Source organism: Odontesthes bonariensis, chromosome 13 (assembly GCF_027942865.1).
Source record: "Odontesthes bonariensis isolate fOdoBon6 chromosome 13, fOdoBon6.hap1, whole genome shotgun sequence".
Taxonomy (NCBI): domain Eukaryota; kingdom Metazoa; phylum Chordata; class Actinopteri; order Atheriniformes; family Atherinopsidae; genus Odontesthes; species Odontesthes bonariensis.
The window spans coordinates 23,780,691-23,794,436 of record NC_134518.1 but is presented as its reverse complement, the minus strand read 5'-3'; the positions used below and the strand labels follow the sequence as shown (position 1 = coordinate 23,794,436).

General features: G+C 41.6%; 1 protein-coding gene across 2 annotated transcripts; it reads left to right on the top strand.

Moving 5' to 3' along the window:
• The first annotated feature begins 653 nt into the window (after positions 1–653).
• On the top strand, positions 654–13,332 carry fhl1a (four and a half LIM domains 1a). 2 transcript variants are annotated; one of them, XM_075481692.1, is made up of 6 exons: positions 654–735; positions 10,202–10,383; positions 10,932–11,109; positions 11,321–11,490; positions 11,708–11,894; positions 12,647–13,332. In XM_075481692.1, exons 2-6 carry the CDS (start codon positions 10,228–10,230, stop codon positions 12,799–12,801), a joined length of 846 nt encoding a protein of 281 aa, XP_075337807.1. In that variant the 5' UTR covers positions 654–735; positions 10,202–10,227; the 3' UTR covers positions 12,802–13,332. The 2 variants fall into 2 exon arrangements, with proteins under 2 accessions (XP_075337807.1, XP_075337806.1); XM_075481691.1 differs by lacking the exon at positions 654–735 and adding an exon at positions 7,530–7,638.
• The last annotated feature ends 414 nt before the right edge of the window (positions 13,333–13,746 follow it).

Genomic DNA, 13,746 nt, shown 5'->3' with positions numbered 1-13,746 from the left:
CAATCTTCGCCTTGTCATTTTTGTCTCACAATGCAGAAACTTGGATGTTTATCTCATCTACCCAAAAAGATGAGGTCATTATTTGCTGAATCTCAGCTGATGTAACAAGAGAAGGCCTCTTTTTTTTTTTTTAACACCAGAAATATGTTTTGAGCGTTAAACCCAACGTTTATTATTCTTTGAGTTAGGTTTGAGGGTTAAATTTGCAGACTGCGTGCATTTACTTGGAGCTCAGAATGAGTCATGTTGATATAATTCCCCCTTTTCGTTACCAAAGAAGGAGACGAGGGAGGCTGGAACTGAAGAGGGACAAAATTGTGACAAGTTAAACAAATCGGTCCATCTTCTATGAGGACCAGAAAGTGTTCTCTGAGTAAATCACAACGTCTCTTCAGATCCCTGCAGACCTGACCTGTGTCCGGCACAAACAGGTTAATTGTTAAGTCTCGGCGCTCGTTGCAGGAATATTATGATCATTTTCCTGCAGATTCCGTTTGTCTGGAGTACAGGACCAATGAGAACTCCCCAAGAGAGCTTGTAAATTCCTGGTTGAGGTCATTGTTTATGAGCACTTACAGGGGTTTGGCTCACGTCCTGTATTTATTACCCCCCCCCCCCCTCCTCCTCCTTCTCCCCTCCTCCCTGCTCTGTCTTTTAAAGCTGCTCCGGGTTCGCGCATTTTAACCTCTCGGACAAACCCACCGGACACGCACGCACACTCTCCGCTTGGCAGAGGTGAGTCCAGGCTACTGCTGTGCTTTACCAAGATTATCAAGCGATTTATCAGCTCATTTTAGATGATGTTTATCAGAAAATAAGACACAAAAACGTTGCTTGGTTCATTTAAAGATCGTCACGTCAATTCCGTAATTGCAGCTATTCTCTCATCAGAGGGAAATTACCGATGCAATTTATGTAACGGAGGAGGAAAAGTGGGGGAAATACGCGCGGTTTCTTGGAATTCAGTTGACCGTTTTAGGCAACAGGTGATGCGCTTTGGCTCACCGGTCAACTTCTCTAAAGTTTGATCCTCATGTGTTCACATGTTTATGTTTCATGGTATGAAATAGTTTGGGATGTCGTCAGTGAGCGCCTTTTTTTTTTTTTGTCTTTTTACATCTGCCGTCTATTTTAATTTCACATGAGAACAAAAAAAGAAAAGAAAGAAGAAAAATCTGCACTTTGAGAGAGAGCCTTTCATGTCACAGTTTGTACTTCAAAGTAAGAACTTCTTACTAAGTTCGTTTCTTCTTTTAGCACTTTGGTACATCGTAAGGATTGTCTGTAAAGGGCTGTATAAATAAAGTACATTTACATTTTACATTGTAATTTCACTCACACGTGTAAGATTATAATAACGAAAGAATATTAACTGTAACTCCTTTTTGGATCAGCCCGCCCTCAAAGACACTATAAGTCCAGATATTGGGCTTTATCTCTGATGCCATCACATTTATATGAGTATGTCTTGTAGGCCAAATGATGTTCTCTGATATCTGTCTGGCATAAAAGTTTTTGTCTGTATAATGAACTGCAGAGCCCAAAGCTAACATGTGTTGCTTCGAGCTGTTAACACTACATCTCCTCCCTTCTTGTCTGAGCAGCTGCCAAGCCCAATGCATGATGTCACTAAAGGGACCTGGAGATCATGGTTCTTTTTCTGGCACACAGGTCCTCCTTGTGGCTCCAGCATGACTTCATTATCCTCAAAAGCCCATAAAGTCTTTGTACTTTACTGTGTAACGAAACGCTTGCAGTTTGAGAAAACCACTTTTTCACAAGGGGTTCTTGCAGCAAATTATAAACCACTTTTCATACTTAAGTGTGTGGATCATGTGGGTTAAAATCAGCTCAAATCCAGCGGCAAGGTTATCAAATATTCATTCCTTACAGCTGGTATTTCAGGGGTAATTTACATCACTCTTCGGTTAAAGCTGTTGTGTGAGGTTTTGTCTCCATCAGGCCAGCAGCAGCAGGACAGCGGAGGCAACCAGGGCTTTGGTGGCAGCAGCTTATTCAAGCAGAGACGTGATTTTGTTGAGGACACAGTGTCGTCTTTTCTTTTCCGTATTCCAAATGGAGCATGAGACAGAGGGTGTGGTGCGGTGCTGATGAACTGCATACATTGGTGTTCTCTACGGCACAGCGCAGGACTCCTAAATAGGCAATGATGTTTGTTTGCCTGCGTGGGCCGAGCAGAGCTGAGTGCAGGCAATGTGTCTCTGTGAGGATGTACTTCTGTTCCCTTCATCCACAGAAGAACACAAGCTGAACTGCGCATGATTATTTAGTGAATTGAAGTGGAGCAAGGAAAAAAAGAAAAAGAAAGATTTATGGAGAGACGTGAGACCATCGGGATTAGGATTTTATTCAGGGGTGAGAACTGAAGTAACCAAATATTTTACTTGCATAAAACACTCGGATCAGTGAAACTGAACTACATAAAATGGCCGCTTTCAGAGTCATATAAAGTATTATTATGTATCAATCAACAATTTACTGTTGAGGAGGTGGAACTCGAGGGAATTATATAATGTTATGCTTTGCTGTAGAGCAAAAATACAGTATTTCCGTATGAAATGCATAAAGCTGTTTAATAATTCTAATAGAAAATTCAATCTGTCCAAGTTCGAATACGAATACCTTTATTCGTCCCACAGTCGGGATATTTTGATGTTGAAGCAGCAGCAATAGATAAAAAAAATAAAAATACAAAATAGTAATTAAAATAACAGTATAAACCCTTAAACAATAAACAATATAGGACATATATACATACAGTGTTTTAAATTGCACAGTTGGATATATATTTGGTTGATATATTGCACATTAAAATGTTAAACTGTTCAGTCTTGGTGAGTGTGTGGTCTACTGGGAGCACTGCTGGTTCATAAGTCTGACAGCTGCAGGAATTAAGGACCTGCGATAGCGCTCCTTCACACACTTCGGGTGAAGCAGTCCGTCGCTGAAGGAGCTCTGCATGGGGTGGGAGTCATTCTCCATCATGGATGACAGCTTAGCCATCATCCCCCTCTCTCCTACCACCTCCACTGACTCGAGGGGGCATCCCAGGACAGATCTGGCCTTCTTGACCAGTTTATCAAGTCTCTTCCTGTCAGATGCTGCTCTCCCAGCAGACCACTCCATAAAAGATGGCTGATGCCAATACAGAGAAGAGCATCAGGCTGAAGACATGACTATGCAGACAAGTGCCACCTTTTGGTATGCAGAAGGGAGGATAAAGACTGTAATACCCTTCTACTTGTTGATTGTTTTTACAAATAAAACAGAAAAGTGTATCTTTTTATCCCTTTGAGTAGTGAGAAAACCCCTGAAACCGACATGCACATCTTCTCTTCACCAGAAAGAACTGACTCTCCTGTGTTAGGAGACTTGAATGACTTGAGCTGAAGTGCACACAGACCTACTGAGGGCTTAATTTGAGGGAATTGTGTATGAGTGAATGTGTGTGTGTTGAAGCGGCGCCCTTTGGTTGGGAATGTTTCTGCACCGAGTTCCCCTCGTGGCCTTTTGTCTACACATATTCAAGCTCAGTGTGTCTGGGTCTTGCAGCCAGATCTTGACCTTATGTCTGCGTTGTAACACAGCTTTGTGTGTAAAGAAGCATGTGGCCTGGTGTTTATGCGTGTGCATGGTGAGTCACTCTTCCCCCCACCAGAGATAATGTTGCTCAGTCTGTCCGCCCACTGAACAGATTTGGAGGGTTACTGAGACGCATGGACGTCCTGGGCAAGGGGTCAGGTTGAGAAATGAGCTTACTGACACATAGACAAGGCTTTTGTTGCCACTGGCAACGGCACAATGAGGAGGGCTGTTTATTTCAATCACCCTGAGTGATTTGATCTAATCTCCTCAGGAAGTACAGGCAAGATATCCTGTTTCTGAGGAAACTTCAATTAAAAAAAAAAATACCACGCACACACTGTGAGAGTCTATACTGTCTGTTCCCATCAGAAGAAAGTATCACTTTAAAGCCTTTGTGCTCCTTTTTTTATCAACTTAAAAAAAGGCTCAATTCAGTTACTTCCCCAGCTTCAGGTTCAACCATGATTTTCTTGTTTGAAAATCATAAAGAAGACCCAGGACCGTTCTATTAAATAATAAGTAGGCTGGTCAGCTTGTGGTAATTATTTTCTAAAGTACAAGAAGTTTCTCTACCGAAGAGACAGTTGTAGATGTCATCTCTGGGCATTTAAATGTAGTGTTTATACGAAATGTTCAACCTCAATTCCAAAAAAAGTTCTCTGTTAAATGTAAACTAAAAACAGAATGCTCCAATCTTTCATTCTCAGTGGAACTCAGAAAACATGGAAAGTGAAACATTTGACTGTTTCTCACAAAAAATATTAGCTCATCTTTGATGAATTGAATTTGATGGCAGCAACATGTTTCACAAACGTTGGGACAGTGGCAACAAAAGGCTGGAAAAGTAAGCAGTATTTAAAAGAAACAGCTGGAGAAACATGTTGCCACGTATTAGGCTATTTGCAACTGGTCAGTAACATTGTTTGGTATAAACAGAGACAGTCTCTCAGAAGATAGGCAGAAGTTCAGCAATCTGTCGACAAATTGTGGAGCAATTTCAGAATAAAGTTCCTCATTGTAGACTTTGAATATTTCATAATCAACAGTGCATAATATCATCAAAAGATTCAGAGAGTCTGGAGCCATCTCTGTGTGCAAGGAACATGGCTGAAAATCTGTGATCTTTGGGCCTTCAGGCAGCTCTGCATTAAAAACAGACACGATCCCGTTATGGAAATCACCGCATGGGCCCATGAACACTTCTGGAAATCATTGTCTGTGAACACTATGTCATTCACAAATGCAGCTTAAAGCTCTGTCACGGAAAGAAGAATCCGTATGTGAGCACGATCCAGAAACACCACCGTCTTTACTGATCCAAATTTCATTTAAAATGAACAAAGGGAAAAACTGTTCTGTGATCTAAAACATCTAAATGTTCAATTCACCCAGAATAAAGACCATAGAGGGACCATCGAGTTTGTTATCAGCTCTCAGTTCAAAAGCCTGCATCTCTGATGGCATGGCGGTGCATTAGTGTCTGTGAAACTGGTCTCCTGCACATCTGGAAAGGCATCATCGATGCAAAAGGGTATATACAGGCTTTAGAGCAACATATGCTCCCATCCAGGTGTCTTTTTCAGGGAAGGCCTTAAATATTTCAGCACGTCACTGCTTAACCACATACTGCGTCTGTGCAGCAACAGCATGGCTTCTTAGAGGAAGAGTCTGGGTGCTGGACTGACCTGCCTGCAGTCCGGATCTTTCCTGAGTTGAAAATATTTGACGTATCATGAAATGCAATATATGAAAAAGAAGACCCAGGACCGTTGAGCAATTAGAAATGTACATCAGATGAGAATGGGACAACATTTCTCTTCCAAAGGTCCAACAACTGGTGTCCTCAGTTCCCAGATGTTTACTGACTGTTGTTAACTTCAAGATGAGCTAACACTGTTCATGACACAGTGAAATGTCTCACTTTCAACGCTTTATGTTTTCTGTGTTCTATTATGAATCAAATATTGGTTTTCGAGATGTTTTATTCACATTTGATGAAGTGTCCCCACTTATTTGGAAATTTATTTTTTTTATTTTTTTATTAAAAGAGGCAGAAAATTCCAGGCAATGTCATATCTTATTATTTTCTCATTTTAATATGAGTTATATTTATATATTTTCCAAAGATTGCCCTAAATCCCCTATTTATTACTTAACATTATACGGTGCTTACACTGTTTTAACATGATGTAAAAACACAGCATGTTTTAAACTCTTTAAAAACCGTGTCTGTAGAAAATTTTAAGTTTAATTGTTCTATAAGTTTATGGACATATTGGTTCTTTATAACTGAATTTTGGAAGAATTTCCGAGAGGATTCCAATATAGGTTAAGCTGGTAAGATGCAAACATCTGAGCCGTGGCTCAGTGGTTAGAGTCGGTTGTCCAATAACTGGAAGGTTGGTAGTTTGATTCCCACCCTCACCACTCAAAAAGATTTGAGCAAGGCACCGTACCCCCATGCTCCCCGGCTGCCCAACGCTCCACCGCTCTGTCTCTGAGTGTGTGTGCATGTGCATGTGTGTGTCAACAGCTGCCAACCTGGATGGGTTAAAATCGGAGGACAAATTTTGTGTGTATGCATCACAATAAATCTGATCTTAATCTAATCCTAATTATTCCATTTGTCAGATGTGAGATCATGGGAAAATGTGAACCTCTCCAGCACCAGTCTTCCCACAGAGTGTTTAACCCAGCTCTTGCTTTAAAAATCCACATTAAATCAAGGCTTTAAAAGATCAAACAGGACAGAAATGCATCAAGGGGGAAACAAAGAGTTGCAACTGGAGAAGAGAGGAAGGGTGAGTGGTATCTTCTTGGAGATAAAAGTATATGAAACTCGACGTATCAGCATGGAATTATGTCAGTGAATAAAAAGATGAGGAATGACAGATTACCTGCTGTAACACAGAGCAGATCATGTTGTCTGGAGGTTTTCTGTTGGCTGGGAGCTGTGGCGCCTCCCTGCACACTAATTAATCTTTATGTGGGTTCAGAGTAATTGGGTGATAGACTATAAAAGAGGGACAAACGTAATGTTGATGTTGTGTTCTTTGGTAATGGACCAAATCAAATCTGTAATTACAGCCAGATGCCCTTTTAACAAACACACTGTCTCTCACACACACACACACACACACACACACACACACACACACACACACACACACACACACACACGTACTCACTTTTCTTTGTTTGTTTTTCTGTTCTATATTTGTCAGGATCCACTAATTGGATGACCCATACATTGGACTATTAACCTTAACCATCACAGCTGGATGTTTAACCCCGACCTAATTCTTACTCACACCCAAAAACAAAGGGAGAATATTTTAACAGTACTAACAGAAGCTTTTTGCTTTCTCGTGAGGAATGAGATGTGAGTTAAACATCATCTCTGGAGGAAAGAATTTCAGGAAGATGAGAGACTGCTACAAGAATGCAGCTCTGAAAAAATCATTCGAGAATTTCTCCCTAGACTCACGATCTTCTCGAAAGTCTAATTTAAGTTTTCGTATATATTTCCATGAAGACACAGAATAGTTTGCTGCACTTTGTCTCGACTCATCTTAGTTGATACCAACTTTTTTCATGACTCAACCTTCTGACACAAGGTGATTCAATGAGTCATCTTTTCATGTTGTGGACAGTCTGAAACATTTCACGGCGGAGCAGGGGGAGTATCTGTTATCCTCACTGGGCAAAACCTTCAGACTGTGTTTTCTCTTTTTTTAACATGTGATGTTACTGTGATAGAATCCAATCTGTATCGCTTAATCTATCCTCCCCGCATCACCTAATCCTCTATTCTCTAATGCATATCCTAAAAAGGACTGGAGGGGTGAAGTATGGATTTGGACGTGGGTTCGTGGGCGTGTGAGGGGGTTACAGAGGGGTATATACAGGCCTCCTTAACTAAATGATGCTCATGCTGTCTGGGTTTGACCCTCTGGATGTTACGGTCCCTGGTCTGACTTTCTCTTTGCCCTTCTCTTCTCAGCCGAAACATGACTTTCTACAAACACTCAGGTAACATAAAAATCTGCGCATGACATTGGATGCTAAATATTTTAAACATATTGGTCTTTGTACAGAGGATTCGAAAAGCATTTGTGGCATTTGTGAGTAATTGTTGTGACCATTTTTTGGACAATCCATTGGATTATAAATAGTTTGTTCATCCTGAGGACATACATACATGTTTCATCCCATCATCTTTGACGCAATGAAATTTTCTGAGAGTTTGTCGAAGTGGTACACGTCCAGACAATCTTCGTTTAAAAAAAAAAAAAAAAGAATGGTGGCAGTTTTTCAAAGCACCATTTTAACATCTTAATTCCTCTGTAGGCGTTAGACTTCGTTATTGGTTGTGACATGAATTGATTTCATGATACTGATTAATATTGAAGCGCTGACACAGATTATTGCAAAAACTATGCGTGACACTGCGTTATTCCTCAGATGAAGCTCTTTGATTTGAAAACTTCATTTTAATGGCAGAGTCTAAAATCTACTATTTTCCTCTCGCATTGGTGAGGAGAATTATTTAAAGCCTTGAATGAAATGACGTTTACTCTAATTCTACTGTAACAATCCCAGTTTTGGGTTTCTTTGGTGGCCCTGTCTAATCCAACAGTTCTGCAATAGATTTTACCTTCCTTACCTTCCCTAGAAATTGATAAAGTTCAGTTTTTGTTTAAGCAGCTTTAGAGAGATGATGATTCAGTTATTCAGTTAAGTATAGTCATTTCAGCTTTTTGGAGAATGTAGTTTGAGCTATCATTAAGCTCTGTCTGCGACTTAGCCTCAGTGATACATATGCATTGACAGAACAGTGACAACCCCTGTCTACTTGCAAGACAATCCCAACATGTTGAGTGACTCCACAATGACATTTTGTGACTATTTTATTATAACATATCTAACCAAAGAAGGCCTAAAAGTTTATTCAAAAAGATGAGTTATGAGCATGGATGGCTATTTTTTTTCTGAAGTCAAATGAATTAAAATTGAACCAATAATTTGTGATTATATCATTATAAAAAGGCCACTTTATAATAGAGATGTGCGGCCTATTTTTTCAACTGAGGATATTATGCAAAGGCGTCTGATTTTGTGAGCGTTACTATCCGAGGAGGGAACAGAGAGTTTCAACATTGCTGTTGATATGATATGATGTGCTGTTTGGGTCAGACTGTCTCTGATCCACTCTTTCCACTCTTTGACTCATCTCTAAAACTGCTCTCCCTGTGACCTTTTCTCACTACAGAGGACTCTTCCCCAAAGAGACCATAGTTGTTTAATCCTGCCCCCCCATAGCTGAGGGTCAGTGCATTCCACATCACATAAATGTTTGACAGGGAGCAGCTGTCACCCTGTTTGCAACGAAAAGATTAAAATACTGGACGTGTTTCAGCTGGAGCCACAATAGCTGCATAGTCCCAACAGTCATCACTCTACATCCCTCTACATTCGCCCCCCAAGGAGGGTCGGTGTTCTTTAAATAGAGTCCAATTCTAAAATAGATCCCTGATGCTGTGTGTGTGATCTGACAAGGTTGATTGTGTTGGACAGGGTGGGTTTTGCTTGGTGAGTGGACTGGAGTGGGGTGTGCCAGTGCTCACTCTTCAGCCCATTCTTTCCTCCTGAAGCACAGCTGCACATTGCTCTCTTGCTCCAAACCTTCTCCCATTTATCCATCCACACACAGCAGGGGCACATACCACGCTCCGGGAGGCTCATCTTGTTCACATGGCTGTTTACCGCATCCCACTTAAATAGCCACAGTCCCCTTTCGTAAATATTTGACTTGTTCCTATGGTTACTCGGACAAAATGTCACTCCTCCCATTGTTTCCTCCTTTGCTTCTGTTGTGACGGAATGGATTAAGATGATATTTGTGTCACTGGATAAATAAATTTAGCTAAAGCTCAGCTGCCTCTTTGGACAGTGAAGCCATGAAGTGATGTAGCAGTCCGCCCTATTCGTGCTGTTATTCCAGAAAACTTCTCTCTCTCTGGACCTGATCTGTGATGGGAATTCAGGAATGCAAAAGGATGAAGAAGCAACTGAGCTGTTTACATAAGAGTCTAATACAACGGCCCATCCAAAATGCAGATAAGAGAGTGGCCCAGAGGAAAGAGAGCTTAAAGGTTGTGGGTGAAATGGTCTAAAGATATGACCTGAGCTTGCCAGAGAGAGCTTGATAAAGTCTGAAGGACTGACATCTGTGGGCTTCTGTTTTATCTCCCTCACACTTCTGTCCTCAGTTTGGAATGCTTTTAAACGCACTTACCCACTGGTTATTATGTGTGCAGAATTTATAGTTACTTGTGTTGAATTTCTGATTTTATCTGACCTAATCCTTGTTTATTTTAGGCGACAACTATGACTGAATGTGTAGTGGAAGTAAAATGTATTCGTTATTGCAGAACGGGACTCGTATATTCTCATATTGACCTACACCGCTTGTTGAGTCTTGGCTGTGTTAGAAAATGCAACACTGTCCCCACCTGGTGCTGAAATGGAAGCATCACGTCAGGAAGGACGAACACGCACTCCATCAGTGACCGCTCTCCTGTGTTTTTCTCAGGTCCCAGGAGTTACGTCACCTCCACCATGACCGATCGCTTCGACTGCTACTACTGCCGGGACAACCTGCAAGGGAAGAAGTATGTGAAGAAGGACGAGAAGCACGTGTGCACCAAGTGCTTCGATAAGCTCTGTGCCAACACCTGTGCAGAGTGCCGGCGCCCCATTGGTGCTGACGCCAAGGTGAAAATGCAGTGTGTGTGTGTGAGGGACAGAAGAAGCACGAGTGAGTGAGGAGAGGGACGGGACTCAAGTATCAAGAAAAGAATACTCCCACAGACAGAGCTGTGTTTTGTAAAGATATTCTTTTCAAGCTAGTTTAGAATATAATGAGCTGATATGACGTGCCATGAAAGGGAAAATGACTTCCTGTCAAGCTAAAAGAAATGACTTCTATCTGTAGTTATGTATGCTTTCAGGCTTTAGGCTTTCTGTCTGGTTCCAGAACAAGCCTCAGACTTCAAAATACTCTCATCACTCAGTCACAGGCTGTTAAATATATTAAAAGATTTGGCTACTACTATTACTACTAAATACTTAATAACACATTTTCACCATTTAAGTTTAGTTCCTGTGGTGAGTTATGTTAAAAACTTATAACTCATCCTGGGTCACTTCAGCTTGCTTTTTGTTCCGACCCTGCGCCTCAGTTCACATGATGTGCAAACAAACTCTACTTTAGTGGGATCTGCATGAAGGCCCCTCTACTCACACCGTGCCTCTTTGCTCAGGAGCTGCACCATAAGAACCGCTACTGGCATGAGGACTGCTTCCGCTGTGTCAAGTGCTACAAGTCGCTGGCCGGCGAGCCGTTCAGCGCTCGGGATGATGGCAAGATAATGTGCGGCAAGTGTGGCTCCCGGGAGGATGGCAACCGTTGCCAGGCCTGCTACAAGGTGGTGATGCCAGGTGGGTTTGCACAAAGCATGAACTCTTGGGTTTTATGTTCTCAATTTAAAAGCACCGCACAGCTTTGATGCAGTGTGAAACAAGCTCATATTTGTTTTCTTTCTTTCTTTTCGCCTGAACTCCAGAAAACTTTCCACAGGGAAACGAAAGTTTAAATGAATCCCATTAACTTTCATTTTCTACCGATATTCTTGTTCTGTGATTGTTTTAGGTTCCCAGAACGTGGAGTACAAGAACAAGGTGTGGCACGAGGAATGCTTCACCTGCTTTGAATGCAAGAAGCCAATCGGCACACAAAGTTTTCTGACCAAGGGGGATGACATCTATTGTGCTCCCTGCCATGACAAGAAGTTTGCCAAGAAATGCTTCCACTGCAAGCAGGTACAAGAACTCATTGTGTCATTAGCTATGTTTCGGGATTATACAACTATTTGATTTATTTGATTGCCTGGCGGAGGAGCTCATATACTTACATCATGATGTCTAAAGCTGTGCCTAACATGGCTGACTTCACCCCAGGATTCATTAGAGTGATTCATTATTCAGCCTCGTTGTGTTTGACATCACCATCAACGTGTCTCTCTGCCTCTTCATCAAGGCCATCACCTCCGGAGGGATCAGCTACCAGGACCAGCCCTGGCACTCTGAGTGTTTTGTGTGCAACACCTGCCATAAACCTCTGGCAGGAGCTCGTTTCACCTCCCACGAGAACAACGTTTACTGCGTGGACTGCTACAAGACCGACGTGGCCAAGAAGTGCAATGGCTGCAAGAACCCAATCACAGGTCAGTCAGCATCGACATGTGCTCTCATGTTGACAAAGTGAAAGACACAATTACATTATTTGCTGTAAATACAGGAGCAGGAGGAAATTAGGAGAAATGCCGCTTTCTTTCTTACTCTGGATGTTTCGCAGCACTTCTGACAGTAGAAGTAAACGTGTGCCTGGCTTTCCACTGACAGACTCCTGATAAGAGCCAGGGAGGTTGAATCCTCATCCCATCTTTTCGCCATCCAGAATGATGTTTCTATAGAAGTATAGGAGTATACTCCTAGAACATCATCTTGTGAAAAGTTGCCATGAACACTGTCATAGTGACCTAAACGAGTTCTTAAAACACCGCTTTAAAAAGAGCTTTGATATCATGTTCTAAGACCCTGCTTTTGTATTATGCTCTGTGTTAAATGGTACACCAGAGAGATCTCTGTACATAGTCTTGATGCTCTTGGACCTGCAGGAGTCTTGACTGTTTGCATTCTCACCAGTACCCTGGATATGGAACCGTCAGGACTCTGATAGAAACTGTGATGCTGTTGCATGTAAACACTTCATTAAGGTTTCTGAACATCCTATGCTGATTAAGGTCATAGTGGCTGAGATGAAGGCTAATAAAGCACGACAGCACACCAAAAAAAAAAAAAAAAAATCTGAAAAACCTGGATAGTTAGATATAAACACCATATTCAGAGCGGGATCAAAACACTGGATACTAATGTAGATACAAACTCATAGGTGCCCTTCTGTCTGTCTTTGCAGGGTTCGGCCACGGCACCAATGTGGTGAACTATGAGGGCTACGCCTGGCATGAGTATTGCTTCAACTGCAAGAAGTGCTCCCTCTCACTGGCCAACAAGCGCTTCGTCATCAAAGAAGAGCAAATTTACTGCCCCGACTGCGCCAAGAAGGTGTAAACTGCACAGCCAGCTGTGCCGAGGATCACGGTTTAAAGTGGAATTTCACCAAAAGGGACTCTTGGGACCGTTGCGGAGCTAAGCTTTGTGTCGATCGTGGAAATGACAAAAAAAACTTTAATCTGAATTGACATAAATATCAGGAGTCAACTTTGGTGAAATTTCTCTTTACAAGATTGCCAGACTCGAGGTTATATCAACTAAATATACACACGCTTGCGTTGATCTGCAACGTTGCATCTGCCTAAGTAGCAGGAGTTTTTGTTTGTTTTGTAGTTGGATTGTGATATGCACCGTTATAGTCGGTTTTCCAGGATTCTGAGCTGCCTTGTCAGACGAAAGTCTTTGATGCCTTTACAGGAATCTGAAAGCAAATGCTTATCAGCTGCTCATACACACCAGCTTATCGGTTACATTCTGAATGTTTTGAGTTTAAAGATGTTTAGAGTGAATTTAGAGCACACATCAAGTGTTTGATCCAGAAAGATAAACAATTCATGTATTCAAAACCTGAATAAAATGTAGTCGCAAGGAGCCTGTTTTTCTTTACAGCAAGAAGCAAATTCATAACAAAGGGATATTTTTGCCAAACTTTATTGTTTCAACAGTCCATAACATCTCAGTTCTCTTTAGATATATTTACAGTACAAATTTTATTTGTGAACAGGGGGTTAATACCAAATCTTCCAGAGAAATATTCATATTCACAGAGTTGCCCCAGTTGGGTAGACTGATTGTCGAGGTCGAGGTAAGGACACGCTTTCTTAGTTGTGATGCAATAAAAATAGTAACTCTCAATCTAAGGCACCGTTCTATCCTATCAGTACAGACAACATTGAGGACGAAGAGCTGTCGAGTTCTGTACTTAAACCCCCAAAGATGCAGCAGGACCTGGAATGGACACAAAATCTGTTCAAGCAGCAACTAGAAAAGTTCCCAAACAAG

Excerpts from the sequence above, each read along its gene's own strand:
- fhl1a (XM_075481691.1), top strand. The coding sequence starts at position 7,617 with ATGACTTTCTACAAACACTCAG. Across the intron at positions 7,639-10,201 it reads GACTTTCTACAAACACTCAG|GTCCCAGGAGTTACGTCACC; the intron begins GTAACATAAAAA and ends TGTTTTTCTCAG. Across the intron at positions 10,384-10,931 it reads CCATTGGTGCTGACGCCAAG|GAGCTGCACCATAAGAACCG; the intron begins GTGAAAATGCAG and ends CTCTTTGCTCAG.